General features: G+C 42.2%; 1 protein-coding gene across 3 annotated transcripts in view; it reads right to left on the bottom strand.

The window, feature by feature from the left end:
- Positions 1 to 26458, bottom strand: part of PLEKHG1 (pleckstrin homology and RhoGEF domain containing G1) — a 254209-nt gene that overhangs the window by 65436 nt on the left and 162315 nt on the right. For all 3 annotated transcript variants that reach the window (XM_042253622.2, XM_027972556.3, XM_042253623.1), the window contains one exon: positions 8048 to 8148. In XM_042253622.2, the coding sequence (XP_042109556.2) occupies positions 8048 to 8148 (101 nt within the window). The remainder of the gene's footprint in view (positions 1 to 8047; positions 8149 to 26458) is intronic.

The following is a 26458-nucleotide window of genomic DNA, read 5'->3' as shown; positions in this document are numbered from 1 at the left end:
TTAAATTTCTAGGCTATCATAGGGATTATGAGAGAAAGATTTGGCTAGAAAAAAGACAACAAAAATGAAATCTCAATTGTATTTCAAAACAGTTCATGTTGGAAGATTTCATGAGATAACAATTTGAATCTAGTAATATGCCAAAACTGAACAAAGACATTACAAGGAAATAAATTATACATTACTGTCATTTATGAACATGCATGAAAAAGTTCTTTAAAAAACACAGATTAAACTCATCGTGCACAAATATATGAAACATCATGGCCAGGCAGGGCTTACGAGTGCACGTGTGCTAAGTCACTTGGTGCTATATGGCTCAGTTGCTTCAGTTGTGTCCAACTCTTTGTAACCCCACGGACTGCAGCCTGCCAGGATCCTCTGTCCATGGGATTCTCCAAGTAAGAATACTGGAGTGGGTTGCCATTCCCTTCTCCAGGGGATCTTCCCAACCCAGGGATTGAACCCACATCTCTTATGTCTCCTGGACTGGCAGGCAGGTTCATTACCACTACTGCCACCTGGGAAATCCAGAGATTATTCTAGTAGTATACATATGATTCAAATCAGAAGGCCTATTAATATAATTTGCCATGTTATGAATAGGAGAAAAATCATATACTAATTTTCTTAAAGGATGATTACACATTCAATAAAAGTCAATATTCATTCACACTAAAATCTCAGCAAAATAGAAGTGTCTAAATCTCAGAACAAACATCATAATTAATGGTGAAACTGTTAAAGAATTCCTGCTAATGTCAGAAAGAAGAATGCAAGAATCTAATTAGCACTGTTTGAGAAGACTTACTGCAAGCAGTAAGACAAGGAAAAAAAAAAAAATATATATATATATAAGGGGCAGAAGAACTGTAAAGGAAAGCAAAAAATTCTCCTTTTCAAATACCATTGTCTACATAGAAAACCTAAAAGGGTCTATAAACAATTAGAACTGATGGGACAGTTTAAAAAGTTGGTTGAATATAGTGTCAACATATAAAAATTGAAAGCATTCTTACATGACAATAACGGTGAATTAAAAAATAGGAAAATATTCTAGTCAAAAATAACATTAAAAAGAATAAGTGTTTAAAAGTGACATGTATGAATGTGATGGAGAAATTATAAAATGTTATTATAGGGTATTTTTAAAAAGCTTGATTAATGAGATATTATTGGGTTGGATGACCCACTATTATAAAGATATCACTGCTGCTGAAATTAATCTGAAAATTAAATCAAATTCCAATAAAATTCCAAAGAGAGCTCCCTTCATGGAACTTGACAAACTAAAGCCAAAAGAAATGAAGAAATCGCTTGACAGTGCAGAGTTAAGAAATCCTAAGTCTGTAGAAGAAGAGCAACAGGGGTTTAATAATTAAGGTGCTGTGGTATGGGGTAAGGATGGACAAAGAGACCAACACAGCACAACAGAGCCCAGAAACAGAAGCATCCATACAGGTACTCTTCACCTCGGAGAAATGCAGAACTACAAATCAGCACAGAAAAGATGTATTTTTCAGTCTGTGGTGACGGGACTATGGGCTGGTTATATGAAAAGAGGGTTTTTTTTTTTTTTCTTTTCTTTTTTGGCTGCACTGCATGGCTCGCATATCTTATGTTAATAAGTTCCCCAACCAGGGATTGAAAACACACCCAGATGAGACTGGGCATGTTCAGGGTGGTATGACCGTAGACAAAACATACCCTCAGCAGTGAAAGCACACAGTCCTAATCCAGTGGACTTTCGGGGAAGTCCCTGAAAATAAGGATTTCGATTTCCTATCACATACCACATTTCTATCAATTTTAGATTAGAGATGTGAGTGAAAAGCAAAAATTTTTGCTTTTAGGAAAGACTTTTAGGAAAAAATATAGAGCATATTTATGAACTGAGCATACTTGTTAGAGAGATAAGTTTTTAAACAGACACAAAATTCTCATCCTATAAAAATTACATTTACTTAGAGTAGTTAAAATCATGAATTTTATAACTTCTTTTCAAAGAAGCCATAATTAAAAGACAAATCTCATACTAACGGAGGACTACAATTTGCATAATCCATAAAGATCTCCAGACAGACTCATCAAGCACTCCTAAACAATCATAAGAAAAAGAAACATCTTGACAGAAAACTGGACAATGAGTAGGAGCCAGAAATTCAGAGAAGAAATCAAAGTGGCCAAAAAACCAGAGAAGAGGCTTAGTCTTATTGCAATCAGCAAAATGCAAGGTAATACAGCCCATAATGGAATATTACATTCAGTTAAAGTAAGCAAAGTAGAACTATAAATCTCAAAAGCACTGTGGTGTGAAAAAAACTTATAAAAGACTGAGACAGTGCATGCCGTGTTTGAAGTAAGTTAAAGCACACTATGTGTATATATGTAGAGCATGGCAACAAAAGATCATACTTGGGGGTGAAACACCAAGTCTTGGATGATAGTTACAGTGATGGTGGTATTTTGAGCCAGATTATACTGGCTTTTCTGAGCCAATTCTGTACATCTCTTCCTAATTCCCTGTTCAGTAAGGTCTTCTTAGTAGCCTGAAATCTGCTGTAGGTGTGTCTATACCATAGAAATTGGCAGACACAAATCTCAGATCCCTCCTCCCTTGTCCTCACCCTGGAGAGCTGGCACACCAGCACATCACTGTGCCATTCTCCACAGCGTGGAAGGCAAATCAGAGGGGCATATTGGGGGCTCAGCATTACTGGTAAAAGCTTTACACTTTCAAGCATTTCTAAAGCAAATATGGCATAAAGGAAGACCCTGATGGAATAGGGGTGCTTCATAAGTGTTTATCACATGCTTTCCCGTATTTTGTAAATTCTTCCTGAAAAAACAATCTAATCAGCTAAAATTTTCAAAGTGTTAGTTGCTCAGTCATGTTCGACTCTCTGGGACCCTGTGGACTGTAGCTCGCCAGGCTTATCTGTCCATGGGATTCTCCAGGCAAGAACACTGGAGTGGGCAGCCATTTTCTTCTCCAGGGGATTTTCCCAACCCAGGTCTCCTGGATTGCAGGCAGATTCTTTCCTGTCTGAGCCACCAGAGAAAAATTTTCAGTACAGCATAAAACCATTTTCTTTTTGCCTTCTTTAGTTTTAGAGATTTAAATCTTGCTGAGTTGGGTTCAATAGTATTATATTATATTGAGAAATTTGTACCTGAACTAGTAAAAACTTTAAAATCATTTTGCCAGATAGTTGTATCTTTGAAATCAATTGATGTAGGGTATAGAAGAGAGGGTTCATAAGAGGCATTAACATAAAAGGTCACATCTGTTATTTAATGAAATATAATAGTAAAGACATTTAAGCTCTAAATTTAGTCCAGAGTTAAGAGAAAGGAAAGAAAAGTAAATAGGGACAATATAATACAGACAATTAACTGTAAAAATTAAACAGAAAAATATTCTTGGAAATAAAAAAAAAGAAATATTAGTTGAGAGTCAACAAAACCAGGTGTTTAAAATAGACTTCCATCAATAGAAGATGTGGTACATATATACTATGGAATATTACTCAGTCATTAAAAGGAATAATAAGGCCATTTGAAGCAACATGGAGGAACCCAGAGATTATCATCCTGAGTGAATTAAGTCAGATAGAGATAGGAACATGTCATATGATACCACTTATCCACAGAATAAGTGGGATCTAAAACAAATGAAACAAATGAACTGATTTATAAAACAGAAACAGACTCACAGACTTAGAGAACAAACTGATGTTTACTAGAGTGTGAAACTGCAGTACTTTGGCCATCTCATGCGAAGAGTTGACTCATTGGAAAAGACCCTGATGCTGGGAGGGATTGGGGGCAGGAGGAGAAGGGGACGACAGAGAATGAGATGGCTGGGTGGCATCACCGACTCGATGGACGTGAGTCTGAGTGAACTCCGGGAGTTGGTGACGGACAGGGAAGCCTGGTGTGCTGCGATTCATGGGGTCGCAAAGAGTCGGACACAACTGAGCGACTCAACTGAACTGAACTGAAGGGGCATTTGGGCAGTTTGGGATTGACATGTACAGGCCGCTATATTTAAAATGGATAACCAGCATGGATCTACTGTATAGTACTGGGAACTCTGCTTAATATACTGTAACAATCTAACTGGGGAAAGAATTTGAAAAAGAACAGATTCATATGTGTGTGTATATAAATATATAGATATGTATATACATATATATACATATAAAACTGAATCACTTTGTTGTATACCTGAAACTAACACCACATTGTTAATCAACTATACTCCAGTATAAAATAAAAAGTTAAAAATAAACAAAATAAAAAACTCGAAATAGGCTAGGTTGGTTTTCTGGCTCTATGTCCCTGAGCAAAGGGCTTTCTACAGTTTCCTCTGTCCAAACAATGTGTATACATTTTGCATCTTATCTGCCTCAGGGCTGCTGAGAGGATGAAAGGAGACAATGTGTGTGCAGGAGATTTACAAACGTGATCTACCAAAGGGACGGGCATGAGCACCAGCAGCTAGAATCGTGCCACCTCTGATGGCTCACCTGTCATCATCACCCTGCCTCAGGTTTACGTTAGTCACGTCTGATTTCCTTGTTCAGCAAACACCAAAGAGAGAAGCACAGAGAATAGTTCAGGCATATAAATGTCACACAAGTGTATGTTCCTCGGTTCTTTGTCTCGTCGCAACAAAGATTTGGAGCAACGGACATTAAAGCCCTCGGTGCATCACAGCTCTCGGGTCTTGGACAAACCGTGTCATAGCTCTTAGGCAAATCAGTGTCACAGCTCTATCTTATTTAGAAGACAGCAGGAGAATTCATCCTCGAAGCGTGAGGGCATGCCAACCCAAAGACTTGAAGGGAAGAGAGTGGAGGAGCGCGTGGGGGAGGAGAGAGAGAGAGAGAGGGAGAGAGAGAGAAAGAGCGCACGCATGCGGGAGAGAAAGAGAGAGAGCGCGTTGGCTCCTCTTTTTATGTGTTTTTTTCCTCCACCTGGGCCTGCCCTGTGCAAATTGGGCTTAGCCAGGAGAGCTGTTTGTTCTACCTGAAGTCTTCACTCTGGTCCTCGGACCTCCTTTTGTTCTATTTTCGTGGGCTTTTCCCTTCCTTGTCTTTTAGCCACCTCCATTTTGGACTCCTTTTCCCTATTCTACCTACCTAACATAAAGACCTGTCTTCCATCTTTTGCAGCTGAGGTCCCTTCTTGTTGACACTGGGGACTACTACTGTCTTATCTTCCTTTAAATTAGGAGACACAGGAAGGTTTAAACTCCAAGGAGTAGAAAACCCTGCCTGCCTGAACTGTGCCACAATGCCACAAATCAAGACCTGAAAAGCAGGGCTCTGTTCTGGCAGGAGGGAATGTGGCTAAATGCCTGGGGCTTGGAGTCAGAGAAGCCCAGACTTACATAAAGCAATAATGCACATAAAGCTCTATGGCCTCTGGCATGGACAAGCACTAGATAAACAGTCATTATAGTCGACATACAGCCAAACCACCAGAAAGCTGAGGCCAGGGCCTCCCAACGCTAGGCCTGATTCCTCTTCCCGGGTTACTGTACCATCAGGGAGCTCTGCGTGGAGAAACCACTCACGGTTCCTCGGACTATTACCCTCAGAGCTGCTAAATGAAGCCTGCTCCAACATCAGCACGTTACTAATGCACATGCAGATTCCAAATCCCCTAATTCCATTTTCTAATGCCATTCTTCTATTTTCTTATTACCGTATTTATTTTATCTAGACAGTGGCTCTCAACCATGGCTGCACATCTCTTGTTGTTGTTCAGCTGCTAAATCTTGTCCAACTCTTTGTGACCCCATGGACTCCAGTAGCATGCCTGGCTCCTCTGTCCTCCACTGTCTCCCACAGTTTCCTCAAATTCATGTCCATTGAGTTGGTGATGCTATCTAACTATCTCATCCTCTGTTGCCGCCTTCTCCTTTTGTCTTCAATCTTTCCCGGCATCTGAAGACCTTTTAAAAAATCTTGATGCCCTGGTCCCACCACAGACCCATTAATTAGAACTTTTGGGGGCAGAAGTCATCATATTAAAAACAAAGCACAATCCTTCCCAGGGGATTCCAATGTGTAGCCGGGGTTTAGAACCACTGTCTTGGAACCTACAAATTGGTTTTCAAAGTCTACTGAGTCCAACGAAAGAGATGTTGCAACATTGGCTTTTTTCATATCCCAGGCTTTCAAAATTAAGGGATAGGTTGATAATTTAAACATGTCTCCCAGAGGCCAGGCTTGGGCTAGGTGTTTGGGATCCACATGGATATTAAGGAAAGCCAAGGAGATGTGGATCCTACCCTTAAGGACCTCACATATACTAACTTCGGTATTATAATTTATACTCCGGTTGAGTGACCTCGTGATGGGGCATTATAGAACTCTCTAAGGAGGTTTTACTGTAACTCTGCACTTCCCAGGTGGTACCAGTGGCAAAGAATCTGCCTGCCAATGCAGGGGACACAAGAGATACAGGTTTGATCCCTAGGTTGGGAAGATCCCCTGAAGGAGGGCATGGCAACCCACTCCAGTATTCTTGCCTGGAGAACTCCCATGGCCAGAGGAGCCTGGGGGCTATAGTCCATGGGGTCGCACAGACTCAGACACGACTGAAGCGACTTAGCACACAATGAAGCAATGAACCTTAGAGAGATGGGAAGATGTGAGCGAGACTTGAAATGAGGAAGGGCATTATGTCCCAATACACCCACTATACGTTGAAAATGTCCGAACTCAGAAATGCATTAATGATTTCCCTGGTGGTCCAGTGGTTAAGAATCCGCCTGCCAATTTAAGGGACACAGCTTTGATTCCTGGTCTGGGAAGATTTCACATGCCATGGGGAAGCTAAGCCTGTGTGCCACAACAACCAAGCCATGCTCTAGAGGCTGTGCTCAGCATCAAGAGAAGTCCCTGCAACTAGAAAAAGCCTGCAAGCAGCAATGAAGAAGCAGCCAATCCCAAATAAATAACAAATTTAAAGATGCTTTAAAAATACACTTGATCAACTGAACACAAGAGCCTCACCTCACCTACCTTAAATGTGTTCAGAACACTTACATTAGCCTCCAGCTGGGCAAAACTATCCAACACAGAGCCTCTTTGGTAATAAAATGTTGACTGTCTCATGCAATGTGTTGAATACTGTACTAAAAGTGAAAACAGAGTGATTGTTTACCACTGTGATAGTGTGTCTGCCTGAGAGCTGTAGCTCACTACCTGGGGAGGGGTGGGGGAAATAAAACTTCAAAATTTGAAATACAGTTTCTACTAAACAGATCTTGTTTTTGCACCAATGTAAAGTAAAAAAAAAAAAAATCACAAGTTGAAACACTGTGAGTCGGGGACCATCTGTATCCTATCTAAAATTCCCCAAAGAATATAGGCATGACCCAGTTGGCATGCAAACCCAGATATGTTGGAAACCAGAGTCTGTGCTCTTTACCTGCTCTTTATCTGGTCTTTCAAGAGGTACTAAGAATATAATAACCGATAAGCTCACTCCATCCCCTTCAGCTCCCTGTCTGTCTTGTTTCCTATGGTACTTTTCTAAGCCCTGTGCCTGCTACACAGTAGATACTCAATAGATGCCTGAATTAAATTAAGTACTATAAATTTTAATTATTAATTTGTATTAATATCTGTTATGATTAAAGTATTTATCGTGTGTTTACTCTCTTGCCTACTCCTTAGGCAGAGAAAAATTTTTAGAAAGTCCGGTGGGAGTGGAGATACTGGGGACTGAGGCAGCATATATTTTTGGATGCCCTGATCACCCTGCATTGTGGAACCAAGATGCCTCTGTTCTGTCACGGCGAATAGGTTTCTTCTCCGAGACAGGAGGATAGAATGGGATGGGATTCTGAATTAATCTGAGACTTATACACAAACAAGGATGTTTCTAAGTAGAAAACTTCATGGCATGATAGCTCACAGACTGATGAAGGAATCAGGGATTTCTGATAAGTTTTCTGAGGCCACATTCATTTGAGAAAAACTCATAATGTTCTTATGTGAGAACAATCTTCTGAGTATTAACTTACCTATTAAAGTGGTAGATATCCTGTATGTTTCCAAAAAGGGCTGATCTTTCATCTGTCCCCAGGGGAAGTTTTGTTTGGTCCCTGATACAGTCAAGGTAATCCTGTGAAATCAACAAGAAAGATGTCATAAACACTCCTGTTCTTTTCCAAGGCATCTTTAGTTATGTGTGATGAATCTTTCATATCCGTTTCAAGTAATTATTATGCTAATGTGCTCATTAACTCTACGATGAGAATACAGAATCTCTTTTATTAATAATGATAATATTTCCCTATTTATAGAGCAGGAGTTTGAGCAAGGAGAAAGGGTGTACGTACATTAAAATGCGCACGTGTGTGTGTGCGCGCACACTCAGTAGTGTCTGACTCTTTGTGAGCCCCATGGACTGTAGCCCGCCAGGCTCCTCTGTCCATGGAATTCTCCAGGCAAGAAGACTGGAGTGGGCTGCCATGCCCTCCTCCAGGGGATCTTCCTGACCTAGGGATCGAACCCAGGTCTCCTGCATTGCAGGCAGAGTCTTTATTGTCTGAGCCGCCAGGGAAGCCCTATATTAACATATCTACACCTAAAATGTATTAGCTCGTCCCTAGATGGATAACATAATAACCATGGTTACCAATAAAGTCAGACTTCTGGCATAACAACATTGCCTGCTGTCCCTCAACTGATTTATTCATATATGATAAAAAGAGACCACAAAATTCATACAGTGGGAAGTCAGGAATAAAATTGTGAAATGCCAAGAATTTGTTTTAAACATCACCTTTTTAAGTCAGAAAGCTGTTGTGAAACTACAGAACTAAATGCATCCTCAAATGCTAGTTTAAAAAGTGGTTTCTAAACATTATATGTTTTTTAAAATAAACATATAATTCACTCATACTATCTAATAGACCATGTTAAGGAGCTATGGACTGCACTGAAATGATTTTTATCCATTTTAACACGGCAACAACTCCCAACTGAGCTAACGTGGCGTGGGCTCAGGCCCACAGTGGGTTAAATGGATGTGGCTTAGAAGCTATTTGAACTGCTGAGAGAGGGGAAAACTGTTCTGCATGCTGTGTGCTGAGTCCCTGAGTGTCCCCCTTGTCCCAGCCAGACTTGAAAAGAGAACTCTGTAGGAGGCAAGAAAACAATAAAGAAAAAAGTGAAAACAGCTGAAATAACGTAAAATCAAAAATAAATAGTCCCCCACCCTGAACAATGCAGGATGGTTCTCCACCAGACGTCACCCGGAGCTCTGCAGCTCCTGGGGAAGTCTCGGCAGGGGGGGGAAGAGTCAGCCAGACCCTGAAAATCCCAGCCCTGGACTGCATTCCAATGTCCAGTCACAAACTCACAAATATTTAGGCGCAAGTAGTGAAAGGAGAAGCTGAAATGTGAGAAGAGTCAGATAATTGTTGCTTTCGTCTTTTAATAAGCCACAGCCACCCTCTGGTGCTCCTCAAATGAAAGCCAGGCAGGGCTTCACCAGGAACTGTCTCCCTAGCACGGCTCACAGGCTGCGTCAGACAACTAACCATTCTGGTTCTTAAAATCATGGTCACGCAGGAACTGACGTTCATAAGTCTTTTTATGTTTTAACAAGCTTGATGGTGACATCTTTTCTTCTTCAGAAAGCGGTCATCTCAATAAGAAATTAGACTCACAAGGTTTAAGTGTGTAATTGCCATTAAAAACCCACAAGAGCAAGACCCGACCTCCTTACTTTTATGACTGGAACGATTATAGGGAGCTTCAGTACCTGTACAGGCTCCAGAGATAATGCCCAAATAAATAATTGTAAAGAAGGCTAGAGTTGAAGGAAGAGGGCATTTTGAGCAAGTATGAATCAAAGTGAGGTGTCCTCAGAAAAACAAATACGTGTGTTTCTTGACATTTCCATAAAGTTACATGTGGTCCAAAGAGACGGGATGCTAATAGCTAATAGCATTGAATGCTTATATTTGATAGCTTCTTAATACTTTGATTAACATTTTAAAAGGGCACATCAGGTGGTCCAGTGGTTAAGACTTTGTGTCACCAATGTAGGGGCGGTGAAGGTTCCATCCCTGGTTGGGGAACTAGAATCCTACACACTGCACAGAGTGGCCAAAATATTAAAAAAAATAAATGAGCCTTAAAAAATAAATAAAAAGATACAACATATGCAAAATTAAGAAGGTAAAACAGAAGATTGCAGATGAGTATGAAATTAAAAAAGTAAAATGGAAGATATTGGCAGGCATGACTCACACCCAACAGCAGCATAAAGGCTGGGACAAAGATGATGCAGGGATGCCAGATTCACCTGAACGGCTGCAGTGGGGTTTAAAGAAAAAAGGAAGAATCCTTTTTCCTCACTTCAAGTGTGAAGCTGGCTCATTGTGCAGAAACCTGATACTAAATTCTTCATGTCAAGGAAGGACCAAGTTGAGGGAGATGAAGAATTTCATCTGGGGTGAGAGACAAAGAACCATGGCCCACTTCAAACAGGGGATGGCCCATCTCCAGATGCAAGAGTTTCAAAACCCCAGAGTCCTTGGTAGAGGAACTAGATTTTAAAAGCTGCTTGCCTTCTGAACTCATTGAGAAATAGATTGTTAGGGAGTCCAAAGTTTCACAGGCCACTGCAGAAAAGAGATCAAAGCCATAGGGCCACAACATGTTCCCCCACTGATCATAACTAAGTCTTTTAAATGTGATACTTTAACCCCAAACCAGTTACTGGAAACTACTGTAGCATGCACTGCGTTAGCAGCTGTAAGCATCTGAAGCCAAAATGAGAGGTTTGAAGCTCGGTGATAATAATAGCTCATTCTGTGCTCAAATGACAGGGTGGAGACACCAATGAAATTTATTAGAGCCTGTCACGCTGCTTATTAATTTTATTGGCTGGATGTCAGCACGTATGGTAACCCTACAGTCAACAACGATCAATTTAAAACTTTTGCACTGAAAATAATTATTCTCCAAGAGGATCAAAGAAGTCACTCAATGCTGAGGAGGGTAGGAAGAGATACACACACAAAAAAACAGCTTTACACCATTCAAAAAAGGTTTTATTATAGCACTATGAATTTTGCCTAAAGTATTTCTTCTCTAATTGACAGTTCCACCACTGTAAGATTTGTACATGTGTGTCCTCTTCTCGATAACTTTTTCATTTCTGTGATGTCTGTTATAGAAAATATCCAAGTAAAGTTGAACTCAGTGCTATTTGAAGTGTGGTAAAGGGACTTACATGCAGAGTACATCATGAGAAACGCTGGGCTGGAAGAAGCACGAGCTGGAATCAAGATTGCCGGGAGAAATATCAATAACCTCAGATATGCAGATAACACCACCCTTATGGCAGAAAGTGAAGAGGAACTAAAAAGCCTCTTGATGAAAGTGAAAGAGGAGAGTGAAAAAGTTTGCCTAAAGCTCAACATTCAGAAAATGAAGATCATGGCATCCGGTCCCATCACTTCATGGGAAATAGATGGGAAACAGTGGAAACAGTGTCAGACTTTATTTTGGGGGGCTCCAAAATCACTGCAGATGGTGACTGCAGCCATGGAATTAAAAGACGCTTACTACTTGGAAGAAAAGTTATGACCAACCTAGATAGTATATTCAAAAGCAGAGGCATTACTTTGCCAACAAAGGTCCATCTAGTCAAGGCTATGGTTTTCCAGTGGTCATGTATGGATGTGAGAGTTGGACTGTGGAGAAAGCTGAGTGCCAAAGAATTGATGCTTTTGAACTGTGGTGTTGGAGAAGACTCTTGAGAGTCCCTTGAACTGCAAGGAGATCCAACCAGTCCATTCTGAAGGAGATCAGCCCTGGGATTTCTTTGGAAGGAATGATGCTAAAGCTGAAACTCCAGTACTTTGGCCACCTGATGCGAAGAGCTGACTCATTGGAAAAGACTGTGATGCTGGGAGGGATGGGGGCAGGAGGAGAAGGGGATGACAGAGGATGAGATGGCTGGATGGCATCACCGACTTGATGGACGTGAGTTTGAGTGCACTCCGAGAGGTGGTGATGAACAGGGAGGCCTGGCGTGCTGCGATTCATGGGGTCGCAAAGAGTTGGACACGACTGAGTGACTGAACTGAACTGAACTGAAAGGGAGAGCAATCAGTTTGCAAACTACTACTGATCTACAACAAGGTAAGTGCAGATGTTGAGACTAAGCCTGTGTAGACTTCTATAGCATTTTGACAGAATGATGTTTTTTGAATCTAATGAAAATTCAGGCTTTTGCATATTTTGCATATTTGATATCTTCTATTTTGTTTTTCTAGTAATTCTTTTTTTTTTTTTGTAGTGTTTTACAAAAATTTCAGTGTGTGGCCGATAGAAACACCCTCTCTCTCTCTCTCTCTCTCTCTCTCTCTCAGACAGTTTGAGAAGGTCTGGTCTAGACAACAGTCCAGCAGAGATGCTGGAGAAAGGATGTTTCCAGAACTGGGACAGAATTCAAACTCAATGTCCTCGGAAGCTCGCTTTATTTAAGATGCCCTGAAAAAATTAAGTTAATGTCCCTGCACCTAGTACCACCCCCCACTTTCTCTCTAAAATAATGCTTAAAATGTTTAAAAATTACAAACTGTTTAACATGGAAATGAAGTTAAACCACAAGAAGAAAAAAATTTATTTAGATCAGCATCTAATTTTTCTACTATTTCTCTCTCCTGAAGATAGTCATATTGTAGAAATAAAATGAAGAAAAGGTTCTGTTCATAAATCCTTTTGCTCAGGTTTCAAAATTTCATCTCTTTGGCTTACTCTTTTTGGTCTAGTTTTTGTGTTAGCATTTCCAAATTCCAAGCCCTTTGATACAATGGCTATGTAAGATTATCGGTCTTTACTTTGGGGGAAGCTTCTTTTTCAGTTTTTCCAACACCTCCACCTTTTCTAGAAAGTAATCATTTGTTTATAGAAAACCTGCCTGCAAGTTTCATGTATGACTTTGGGATGATGTTGATATGACAATAACTTTTGCATGTCAATTTACAGTTTAAAAGCACATTCATATTTATTCATACAAATACAACCCCCCCCCCCACCCCCTGCCTCTTTTTGAGGTCATAAGAATGCATGTCAAATTCTGTTTTACAAGTTAGGAATTAAATAAAATGAATAAAACATGATCCCTCCCCGCAAGGAGCTCCCTGTGTAGTTGAAAGACAAATGTCAACAAGTAAATACAATACCCTGTTTTAGGCAGCATGACTGATAAATATTCAGCACATGGGAGACAGGGGGCAGAAGAGGAAGTGGGCAGTTCCAGGGCAAGGAAGTTTTCTAGAGGAGGTGATAATGGTGGAGCTGAGTCTTTAAGGATGACTGAGAATTATAATGGAGAGAAAGTCGGACCCAATATCCAGAAAGATAGAGCACAGGGGCACAGGGTAGCAAAATGCACGTGCAGCAAGGACACTAAGAGGAGCTGAGGGACTTCCCTGGAATTCCAGGAGTTAAAACTCTGCGCTTCCACTGCAGGCAGCGCGGGGTTGGAGGCCTGGTCAGGGAACTAAGATCCTTTATGCTGCATGAAATCCCCCCCGACTCCCCCGCAAAAAAATAAATAAATCAATGAAAGGAGCACAGACTGACGAACAGGGCATGAGCAGCACACATGCACAGACCCAGGAGGTGGGGCTGCAAGGTGAGAGCTGCTAGAGTCAGGACAGGCTTGATCACGGAGAACCTTCCATGCTCTGTAGGTAGAGGCAACTAGGAAGGATGCCATGAGACCAAAGGTCACTCCAGCACCAGAAAATGGAACATTAGCTATAAAACTGCCAGTGCCACGCATATATCCACCCATCTGTCCCTGCCATCTATCATCTGTCCCTGCGTGCATCCAGGAACAGGCTGGTGGGAAGTGCAGGGAAAGAGAAGACAGAGGGAGGAAACCTCGAATGACAGGAGGGCAGAACTGGCAAAGGTGAGCACAGGAGAAGATAGCAGGTGATCCCAGAGCCAAGGTGAAGGGACGAGATGAAAGGCAGAGGACAGGAAGATAAACACCTCTCCCAGGAAGTCTGGGCAGGGGGCACTCTCTATCTAACCAAGCTAACACTGCTCAGTTTTATTTTACGCTGTAGAAAACAAAATTCTAACAAGTCAGAGCAGAGGAAATAAAAAGTTCCTTCTTCCTTCTCAAGGGCCTCCCTGTCTCTCTCCAGAGATAACTCTGATTAAAGATGTGGTGTGCATGCTTCTGGGTTATGTTCTGGGGTATAATTATATCTGAAAAAATTATATCTGGAAAAAATGCTATGCTTGATTCACAGCTTTGTTTCTCCATTCAGCATACGTAAACATACATAACTCCTATACGTAAACATAGTTCCTGTTCATTCTTTATAACAGCTGCATTGTATTCCACAATAGCTTTATTATAATGTACCTAGTTAATAAAGATTTGGGAGAGGCACAGACCTATGCGGTTGTAACTGTGTGAGATAGGACCCCTGTCCCTCCAGGGCCTCAGAGGAGAGGAAGAGAGAAAGAAAGAAATCTCAGTCTAACAACTTAAGTGTTAGAATTATTTACAAATGGCTGTGAGAGTATAGAAGAATACATTTTCAAATGAAAGAAACCTTTTATCTTTCTTCCAAATAAACCACCAAATGGGGTTTACAGTAAAAGTTCCTGCTGTAGCCTACAGATAAAGCTTCAGAAGGCTAATCTTCACGCTAATCTCTTTTCTTTCTCTATTGATATCCACGAGGGAGGAAGATATAGCTAAAGAAACGGGAGTCGGGGGTGGGGGGTATGTCCCTGGCCACCCCGTTAGACTGGGAACAAAAGCTCCAACTGTGGGAACAATGTTGTTCCTGAATCTATAGAACTCCCCTCCCCCTACAGAACTGTACTGAAAATACAATATATCATCAGCAGGACAAATCTTTCTGCCAACTTTGTTGCAGAGAACGGGGGAGGGGAAGAGAAAGGAAGAGGATCAGGGGGAAAGAGAAGAGAAAAAGAAGAGGAAAGAAATGAGGCAGGAAGAGAAAGAGGGAAGAAAGTGTGAAAGGGGAGGAAAAAAGAGAAAGAAGAGAGAGAAACACACAGGCCCATGCAGGACTGAAACCCAAATGAGTTTCCAGTTAAAAGGAGCTTCTGTCGCTGATACCAGTTTTCATTCGTTTTCCTAATTGATGGTATAGAGGCTGATCTTAATTGGCCATATGTGGAAGTCGGTATTAATGCTCTGAGATATTTGAGTAAAAGAAGAATTTAAAAAACCATGGAACTTTCAGCCTCATTTACCTTCTATAATAGTTTCAATACCTAAGACATCAGTAAAATATGTCAGGAATGGCCTTCATGCTAAGCGGTGACAAATGATACCTGAGACAGCTCAGTCCCCTCTATTGTTTCACTTCTTCCTCCTGAAAGAAGCTGAGGAGTAGGAGGTGCCCCTGGAGAGAAGAGAGGAGGACAGCTGGCCTTGCAAAGGGGGAGGCTCAGGCAGTTTGTCCAGGAACAGAAACTTGGGGGAGGGGTGGGGACGCAGGAGTTCTGTTACAAACAGTAGTACTGAGTAGTAAGAGCGAATACAGCACTGGGGAATATTTGGTTGGTTTTCCTCTAGAACTGTAAGCAGAAAATACTTATGAACTGGCAGCCGACAGTAATCTAATGATAGAAGCAAGATATCAACAAACAGGATTCCCCTTTACATATCAAAGTCTTTAAAGCACATAGCGGCCCATCTTTGGCTACACTTCTGACAACCATTATAAAAATTGTCAGGGCCTCCTTGGTGGCTCGGCGGTAAAGAATCTGCCTGCCAATGCAGGAGATGCGGCTTACATCCCTGATCTGGGAAGATCCCACATGCCTCGCAGCAGCTAAGCCTGTGTGCCGCAACTATCGAGCCCGTGCTCCAGCGCCTGGAAGCCGCAACGACTGAGTCCACGAGCTGCAACCACTGATGCCTGTGGGCCCTAGAGCCCATTCTCGGCAACAACAGAGGCGCCCCTGTTCACTGCAGCTAGAGAAACGCCCGTGCAGCCATGAAGACCCAGCACAGCTGAAAACAAATAAACAAAAAAAATTAAAAATAATCAATTGTCTTTATTTACTTCATATTGCTATCAGGATGAAGAATTTGATGAGTGTAAGCAAATCTAAACATGTTACAATTAAGCAGGGTACAAATTTAAAACTAATCTCTTCTATTACCCTTTAGTTATAACAAAAAAGAAAATTTCTTAGAAGAGTTCCTTCTGTAATAAACACAGCTAAAAAAACCCAAAAGACAAAAACTCTTTAATTTTCTATTGCTTCATTAAATCTTTATTCTAAAAGTTGTGCTTAGGGTTTCCAAGTTCCATTGACAATGTTCTCATACGCTAAAGCTCTTAAAACAAGAGAGATGGACACACACCCATGGAGAGGTCCTGCTGTATGTTGAGATATCTTTCCATACTTATTTGAAACCTACCATTCCTTTTTTTTCCCTCTGTACTCTTTGATCATCATTTCTAGCTACCAAAAAAAGGAGCAAAGCATTTCTGGTATAATCTATGTGCTTACCGAATGAGCGTAAATACAAAATATGTTCAAAGTCTTTAAAATGGGCAACCAGAGAGTTTGCCAGGCTGCCTGCAGTAGGGCATGGCACCAGGGTCCTAGTGGGTGCTGACAAGACAGGGCAGAAAGTTTATTAACCACTCCCTTGAGTCCTCTGGTCACCCTATTTTTTTGTTTTTCTTCTGACTCTTGTCATGCTTTCCTCCTCACTGGGTTAACTTGACTTAGCACTGGAGAAGGAAATGGCAACCCACTCCAGTATTCTTGCCTGGAGAATCCCAGGGATCGGGGAGCCTGGTGGGCTGCCGTCTATGGGGTCACACAGAGTCGGACACGACTGAAGCGAGTAGTAGTAGTAGTAGCAGCACTGTTGTTTAGTCACTAAAGTGAAAGTGAAAGTGAAGTCGCTCAGTCGTGTCCGACTATTTGCGACCCTGTGGACTGTAGCCCACCAGGCTCCTCTGTCCATGGGATTTTCCAGGCAATAGTACTGGAGTGGATTGCCATTTCCTTCTCCAGGGGATCGAACCTGGGTCTCCTGCATTGTAGACAGATGCTTTACCGTCTGAGCCACCAGGGAATACCACTGTTGTTTAGTCACTAAGTCATGTCTAACTCTTGGTGACCCCCATGGACTGTAGCCCACCGGATTCCTCTGCCCTTGGGATTTCCCAGGCAAGAATACCGGAGTGGGTTGCCGTTTCCTACTCCAGGAGATCTTCCCGACCCAGGGATCAAACCCGAGTCTCTTACGTCTCCTGCATTGGCAGGTGGGTTCTTTACTGCTGAGCCCCCTGGAAGCCCCTTCCTTAGAATATGCTCCTCCTCCCTTTCAGTCTCCACGTAAGAAAGCTGAAAGATGCAATTAGCTGTGACTGTAACCCTTCAGGAGGAAAAATGAAGAAAAGGCTGATGAGGTGACAGAGGGATGTGTGTCCTGGCAAAGCTTTAAGTACTGAAAATAAGAACCTGATTCATCTCAATTACAATCTTGGCACTGCTGCTGTAATTTGAAACATGGTAATTAAGAAAAATTAAACAAAGCCCAAGGGGCTCTGTGTATGGGAAAGAAAATAAAAGACCAGTAAGATAAATGTACATTATTAGATCATCTGAGGTTTAACTCCTCCTCACTGCTATTTACTACTCCTGCTATTATTATCATTATTATTACTATTATTATCTGGTTTGGGGCTGGGTACTGAGCTCACTACCTTATATGCATTATCTCATTTAGTCTTCATAGCAACCCCAGGAGGTGAGCCCCATTGTTAATCCCATTTTGCTGGATGCTTAGAAAGATTCAATTGGGATTTCCCTGGGGTCCAGTGGCTAAGACTCCACTCCCTATGCAGAGGGCCCAGGTTCCACTCCTGGTCAGGGAACTAGATCCCACTAAGAGTTCCATTGCTGCAACTAAGACCTGGTGCAGTCAGATAAGTAATTTTTTTAAAAAAAGTGTTCAATTGCTCCCCAGAGAGTGAGTGACTTAGCTGCATTCAAACCTTCAAACTAGTACCAGTTGACTACAGCTTGGCCCCCAAATCCCATGCCACTGCTTTAAAGGTTTTAGTTCTTAAACAGGTGGCTCAGGGTAAAGAATCCACCTCCCAGTGAAGGAGACACAGGAGACCTGGGTTCGATCCCTGGGTCAGGAAGATCGCCTGGAGGAGGGCATGGCAACCCACTCCAGTATTCTTGCCTGGAGAACCCACGGACACAGAAGCCTGGTGGGCAACAGTCCATGGGGTTGCAAAGAGTCAGACAAAACTGAGCACGTACCCACAGTATCTCCAGAAGCAGAAGTTTGCTGTTGACTTTAGGACTACATACAGTTTTTATTAGGTATGAGTTAGGAGCCTACTAAAATGACAACTTTCACTGAATGCTGTGCACCAGGACTTTCAGGTACTGTATCTGAATTAATATTAGTCCGTTCACAGGATAGGCTCAAGAGGAGATACAGGAGATGCAGCTTTGATCCCTAGGTCGGGAAGATCCCCTGGAGGAGGAAAATGGCAGCCCAATCCAGTATTTGCACCTGAACAATCCCGTGGACAGAGGAGCCTGGCAGGCTACAGTCCATAGGGTGGAAAAGGGCTGGACATGACTGAGCCCTGAGCATATTCACAGGATGAACCCACTTGCTTCACATGTTCATCAGTCCACACCCCAGGCCTGCGCTTCCATCAGCCCAGCGTACCAGCTCTCAGCCACGTGCCATGTTACTTTCAACACTGCCTCATGCTTCCCTGTCTTGCTCATAGGTGCTCTTCCTCTCCTCAGTGCAAGGTTCTCTACCCCTTCAAAGCATTCTGCTTCCCTTGCTAGTCGCCCCCAGGGTCGGTCATTTCAGCCCTCTTTATTTGCATGACTTTACACAGCTAGCTCTCCCCTTAGGAACGCACTCCTTTACAAAGTCAATCATGTGGAAATGCTGTTAATGAATTTTTCCTGTTCTCCCAGCACCATGCTACTTTTAAGTACCTTAAAAAAAAAAAAAAGTATACAATAGAGAGCCTGGAAAGCAGAGTTTAAAAGCTACAGAGTCAGAAATCACTATAAAATGAAGATCAATCAGCAATGAAGAGACAAACAGCAGCTCTGAAAGCATGGCTTTAGAGGAAAGGGTTGATGTGCTGACAGGAAATAGATAACAAGGTGCAGCATCCGCATGGCATAGCTTCCTCACGAATGTGGGTAAGTGACCCTGGAAGGGGTTTGACTGCTTCACAGGGGAGCCTGTACCATAGTCAGCTTATTAGAGTAACAAGCCTTTGACAACAGTCAGTCTGGATATTTGTCCTCGGTGCTATGACCAACTCCATGGAACTCTACACATCACTTCCTACACCGATGGCTTAAAGGTTTTCACTAAATATCAAAAGGTGGCCATCCATGGATTTGTCAGCAAAACATTTCCTGTTTGCAAGTAAAACAAAAAATCACCCATACCTCCCCTGAGAACTTTTAATTCTAGAGCACCAGACATTTGGAAATAAGGATACCAAAGAATGGCCCATTAAAACAGATACAGTCCGTTTTGCCACAAACACGTGACCAGCGAGTGTATGCTTGACCTAATGATGTGCAGGGCACTAATTAACCAGATGACTTATTTAATGAGCTGGAGCACTTTCCAGTCTCTTACTGAGACAGGAACTGTGATATAGGTAATTTCCATAGCAATTGGTCTGTATACAGTAGGTGTTCAAATAGCGTTCACTCGATGGAGAAAAAACAAGGCCTTAGACACAGAAGCCTAGTAAGATTTATGCTAATTTGCTTGGAACTCGAACCCTGGAACAAAATAAAGATTCAACCAAGCCCCCAAGACAGGGGTACCTGGACATTATTAATAGCAAGAAGAAAATGCTGGAAGACATTACTCTCCCTCCCACTACTGAGTCACACAGTTTGATGATGACCCTGGAGGTCAAGCTATTTTACTTGAAAACTGCAGTACAATGAGGCTGGATATTTTAAAGTAATGAACCCGCACAAAGACCGACCTCTTTATGGGTAGTTCTTCTATGAGGATGACTGTGATTATACCCTGGCAGCATTAGGTAATTCACTGCTAAATATGGAAATGCATAGGGGAAACTGCTCTGTTCATTGTACCCAAAACAATGAGCAGCCCTCAGGATGCATCTTATTGCTTCTCTGACTACACCGCTGCTGATCTCATCACAGCACTATCTTAACCAGTTACTTACTGACACAGAAACAGCGAAGGGCTTGGTGACCTCCAGGGGAGCTGGAAGAGGTGCTATGTGGAGGGCAAAATGGGGTGCAGGTGGGCCAGCATGATGGGATGTGCCCCAGAAATTTGACTTTCCTGAAGTGCTCTGGGCCTCTTGCTCAGTTGCTCAGTTGTATCCGACTCTTTGCGACCCTTTGGCCTGAAGCCTGCTAGGCTCCTCTGTCCATGGGATTTTCCAGGCAAGAATACTGGAGTGGATTGCCATTTCCTCCTCCAGGGGAATCTTCCTGACCCAGGGATTAAACCCTCGTTTCCTATATTGCAGGTGGATTTTTTACCGCTTAGCCATTGGGGAAGTCCAAATATAGATCCTTAAATATAGACTCCTCTGTCCATAAAATTCTCTAGGCCAGAATACTAGAGTGGGTAGCCATTCCCTTCTCCAGGGGATCTCCCTGACCCAGGCGTCCAACCCAGGTCTCCTGCATTGCAGCCAGATTCTCAACCACCATGGCCTCTTGAATGGGGTAAATTCAAAAATCAGAACCCTGCTTCTGATTCCAGGGCCCAGAGAGTGGGATGTGTGATTTGGAAAAAAAACGAATTTTTCTCTTCTCTTCAATCCAAGCACAATGTCCCTGGCTGTCTTGTTACTTAGAACTGAGAGAGCGAGAGGCAACCTGCCCTGTCTTCTCATGGGTCACCGTCATTACGCATTCCTTTCTTACTGCCAAGACTGGCCCCTGCCGTCCTAACCTGGCTGGCTCCTCCTTCCAGGAATCTCTCTCTGATCCTCCCATCCCCAGTCTGGGTCAGGTGCTCGCCAGAGCATTCACATTTATAATTCCATAATAAAGGAAAGCCAGAGGAATCAATGCCGAGGGCTCTAAAAATCTCTTGGCAGCTCCTTCTGTCCCACAAAACTGATGTCAACAATGGCCAGAGTTTCCATTGTAAGCTTTCCCAGCTAAATGGCTGCAGAGTGAATTCCTATGAACTTGGGCCATCTGCTACTTGGGCAAAGCAGAGCTCGGAAAGAAAGGGTTAACCGAGTCCCTGGCAGATCTCCCACAAGCTCTCCAAGTGGCAAAAGTTGTACTGAATGTAACCCAACCCAGTTCCTCTTTCTCTCCCTCCCCTCCCCTCGATCTCAGGGACAGCCTTTATACAGCAGGGCCTCTCAAGGATGACAAAGGATCCTAAACTCTTGCATTCCTTTTTGACTATCTTCCCGCCCACCTACCTCCCGAAACCTTCTTCATCAAAAGTAGATTAACTCTCACTCTTTTTTCTATATGCATTTGCATTGGGAACCCCATTTGCAAGGCCGTATACAGCCCCCAGGACTGAGTGATTTATGCAGGGCTTTATGGAAAACAGGACAAAAGCGCAGTCTTTTCAGCCATCCTGTGTTGATTGTGGGCTGCCCCCGTGGCCAGAGTGGCGGTCGCCTCAACTCGTCTCCCACTTAAAGGTTAACAGCTTAACTCTAAGCCCCATTATAAAACTGAGGGTACACTTGTCGCAGTTCTCCTTGGTCCGAAGAGAAGAAAAAAGGCTTGTTTCAGAAGAAAATATCTTAAAGTGTTCTTTTAAAAGAATGGCTCACTCTGCCTCCCCCAAACAGACAGACAGACAGACAGACAGATACACACACACACACACACACACACTCACTCTGCCTCCCCCAAACACACAGACAGACAGACAGACAGACAGACAGACAGACAGACAGACAGACACACACACACACACACACACACCCCCAATGTCCTCAAGCAGCATTCTGAGAAAACAGGAATAATTTTGCCTCAAAGTGATTATGCCATTTGAAACCAAAGACTTAGACTGCGGCTTCGCTCCAGTTTTTCTGTGGCCTACTTCGCGTTGTGTGTGGATGTGTGTGCCCATGATTTAAGCACAAAAATCACTATGAATTCTTTCTATTAGTGTAACGAAACAAAAATCTTCACATTTAGGACAAGTACTCCATTTTGCTTTGGGTTGGATAGATGCTTGTAATTTCTCATCAGGCCCTCCTTACACAGTAAGGACAGGACTCACTTTTTATAAAGGGTCATCTCACATTTGTTAAGGGATCAGTTATCAAAAATTTCCTCTAAGAATTAAAAGTCAATTATAATTAATGAAATTCTGACACATGCTATAACATGGATGTATCTTGGAAACATTACGCTAAGTGGAAGAACCCAGACGCAGGGGACAACGATTGCTTGATTCTAGCAAATTCATAGGCAGAAAGTAGACTGGAGGTTGCCAGGGGCTGGGGAAGCGGGCATGGGGAGTTATTGTTTACTGGGCACAGAGTTTCTTTTTGGGATGAAGTGGATAGTGGTGATGGTTGTACAACACTGTGTATGTGTTTACTGCCACTGAACTGTACATTTACACATGGTAAACTTTATGTTATGTACAATTAACAACAGTGGAAAACATTTAAGTCAAAACAGAAACAGACTCACAGACATGGAAAACAAATTTATGGTTACTGAAGGAGAAAGCGGGGTAGGAGGAGCTGTCAGGGAGGGATAAATGAGGAGTTTGGGATTAACATAATGCATACTACTATATACAAAAAAACAACACAGTCTGCTGTACAGCACAGCAGACTACAGTCAATATTTTATAATGAAAAATAATCTGGAAAAAATATATATCTAAATCACTTTGCTGTATACCTGAAACAATACTGTAAATCAGTTATATTTCAATAAGTCAATTATCATAATTAAAAGATCACTTTGCTTATGAAGACCAGGAATCAGGCAATATATTTTAGATGCTATAACAAACATAATAAAAAAGTTCTTGCTACTCAGGTTCATCAGTGAGGACTCTGGTTATGCTCTGGGGCATAATTCGCAAGTGAAATTCACCAGGGGGATAAGGTGGGTTTGCACCACTGTAAATGGTCCTATGTTAATTCCTTTACTTTAAGGAGCTCTCCCTCTGGCTCCTCAGTGCAATCACATCCACCCCTTCTGCCCCCTCCATCCTCTTGCTGTGGGTTAGGAAACCAAATAATTAAGCTTATTTAATTAATGAATTTATTGGCTGGGCTGCGAGGCTTGTGGGATCTTAGTTTCCCAACCAGGCACTGAACTGGGCCCTCAGCAGTGAAAGCTTGGAGTCCTAACCACTGGACTGCCAGGAAATGCTCTCATTAAGCTTATTTTAAACATGTAGAGTAAATAGGCTCACAGTGAGAGGGGCCTCTCTTTGGGTCAAGACACAGGATTTACTGTTTGGCATTTGAAATATCTGTTTTGGCCGCTCAAAGGACTCACTTATTTCCTAGTTAGATTCTTGAGAGCTGAGGCTGGAGAAGATGAGACTTCTAGTCATCTCTAGATTTTGGCTTGTTGAACTAGAGTCATTTACTGAGGATGAAGCGGAGGTCAGCCCGGTTGGTTGTCCATGGGCACATGGCTGCCTATGACCATGAGACCGAGCTGAGACCAGTGCTCTGTCCATTAAATCAATCTCAGTGTAACTTCCCCTGAACCAAAACTCTGAAAATAATTTCATTCTGCCATTGCAGCTCTAGCAGGCCTGTGAACTCCAACTGCACGGAAGCATATCCGATAAACTAAAAATTACAAGGTATACCCTTTTTAAATTGCAAAATTTAAATAATTTTCAGAAATACCTTAACATAGATTTTGCTGTTGTTTAGTCGCTAAGTCGTGTCTGACTCTGCCACCCCATGGACTGTAGCCCACCAGGCTTCTCTGTCCTTCACTATCTCCTAGAGCTTGCTCAAATTCATGTCCATTGATTCTGGATGCTATCTAACCATCTCATCCTCTGCTGCCCGCTTCTCCTTTTGCCTTCAATCTTTCCTAGAATCAGGGTCTTTTCCAATGAGTTGGTTCTTCGCATCAGGTGGCCAAAATATTGGAGCTTCAGTTTCAGCACAGATTAGCAAGAACAATACCATGATATTTTAATGTACCAGAAATTACTGGCCTTTCCAAATAATACTAAGTATATTAACAATAATCATCATTATTCTCATTTGAGAGCTCACTATATGCCTATCACTGTGCTAGCATTTTGCATGGATAGTCTTATTTTGCAACAATCCTATTATTCCCATTTTAAAGTGAAAACCTGAAACTTAGAAAAGTCTAGTACCTTATCCAAGTTCACAAAGGGAGACGGCAGGGTCAGGATTTAGATTCAGTTCTAGCAGATTGTAGATTTTCTTCATTTTCATTATTTCATCACAGGGGATGGGATGGGTGGGGTAATTTGTGTTGCCTTTCAATGTCTATTATTCTCTTTATAACAAAGGAAAAAAATGCCTTTCGGACAGTGGGCCCATGTTGATTGCTTATTGGGATATACAGAGCTTTAATAAAAAGTGATGTTACTTTTAGAGTTTCAGACAGATTTTATTAATCCAGGGTGCACCCCCTTTTTTAAAAAAAATCTTTTGGCCATGCTGCATGGCATGTGGGATCTTAGTTCCCCAATCAGGGATTGAACCCATGCTCCCTGCATTGGAAGCACAGAGTTTTACCCACTGGACCCTCAGGGAATTCCCTAGAAAAATATTACTTATATATTTTTTTCTTTCCTTTATTAAAAACATTTTTTATTGGAGTATAGTCGCTTTACAGTGTTGTGTTAATTTCTGCTGTACAGCAAAGTGAAGCAGTTATATGTATAAATATATCACCTCTTTCGAAAAAAATTCTACTTTTAAATTGCTCTTCCTAACCAGATTTCTTACGTGATAGCTTTTAATTGCTCAAAGTATTATATTATTATCTGCCCCTTTGAACCTGTTTATGGGGGCTTACTATCCTTGGTATAAATCTCACTGATGACCAGTTAATTGTGTGTTTCTCATAAAGGATCTTTATGATGTTTTACTCTGTCCTGTCTTTGAAGTGGGGATTCTATTCTAGTGAATTTTCTTGCCAAAACTAGTACCTAGAATATTCCAGGTAATTTTGAATATTAAGTAAATTTACACAATTGTCAGTAACTTTCTTTACCTTCTTTCCTTCCAACTAGGACCTGGAACTTCAGAGCCAGGTCCAACTTTAGAACAGGAGTTGACAAGAAGGGGTCCAAGAGCATCAGCTGGTCTTTTACTTATCATAAGTGGACTAGCCCTGAATCTCTGGTTTTACAGGAGACAATTTCTCATCCTCAAAAAGCTACCTATGTCTGTGCTAGAGGAAAAACAGATGATTGCACAGTTTGCTTTAGACATGTCCCAAGCAATTGCTCAGGAAGTGATCTTAATTGTTTCCACTTCCCCTCTGTACCACTGCTCTGGTTTTGTCTACACTATGCGGTGCCTGGATGCAAGAGAGACAAGCTCTGCCCTTCACATGTGTCCATGTCAATTTCATCCTCATCAGTGACTGAGATGTAGAAAACTGAATAGAGAAAGGAATGTGTTTTCAGAAATTTTCATTAACAAGTATGTATGAGAATTCTCCTTATTTGGCCCAGTAAGGGGCACCCAATAAATGTTTTTTTTTTCCAATTGTTTCTAAATATAATGGGTACAGTCTTGGCACTACCAATACGTAGCTGCAGGGTCTGGGGCTTGACTAGCTTGCATTGAGAGCTTATGCTATGCCAGGTCTATGGAAAGCACTTTACAGGCATCGAGCCCAGCAAAGCACTTTGGGCTTCCCTGATAGCTCAGCTGGTAAAGAATCCTCCTGCAATGCAGGAGATCCCGGTTTGATCCCTGAGTTGGGAAGATCTGCTGGAGAAGGGATAGGTTACCTTTTACTCCAGTATTCTTGGGCTTCTCCTGTGGCTCAGCTGGTAAAGAATCCTCCTGCAATGCAGGAGATCCTGGTTTGATCCCTGAGTTGGGAAGATCTTCTGGAGAAGGGATAGGTTACCCACTCCAGTATTCTTGGGCTTCTCCTGTGGCTCAGCTGGTAAGGAATTCATCTGCAATGTGTGAGACTGGGTTCGATTCCTGGGTTGGGAAGATCCCCTGCAGTAGGGAAGGCTATGCACTTCAGTATTCTGGCCTGGAGATTCCATGGCTGGTCGCAAAGAGTTGGATATGACTGAGCGACTTTCTTAGTTTTACAGGCATTACTTCCTTTTGTCCTCACAACATTCTATGAGGTACACAATAGCTCTCATCTCATTTTAAGAAGAAACTAAAGGTTACAGA

The sequence above is a fragment of the Ovis aries genome, chromosome 8, assembly GCF_016772045.2.
Source record: "Ovis aries strain OAR_USU_Benz2616 breed Rambouillet chromosome 8, ARS-UI_Ramb_v3.0, whole genome shotgun sequence".
NCBI classification, from domain to species: Eukaryota; Metazoa; Chordata; class Mammalia; order Artiodactyla; family Bovidae; genus Ovis; species Ovis aries.
The sequence above is the reverse complement of the archived record's forward strand: the minus strand, read 5'-3'. Positions and strand labels throughout refer to the sequence as shown.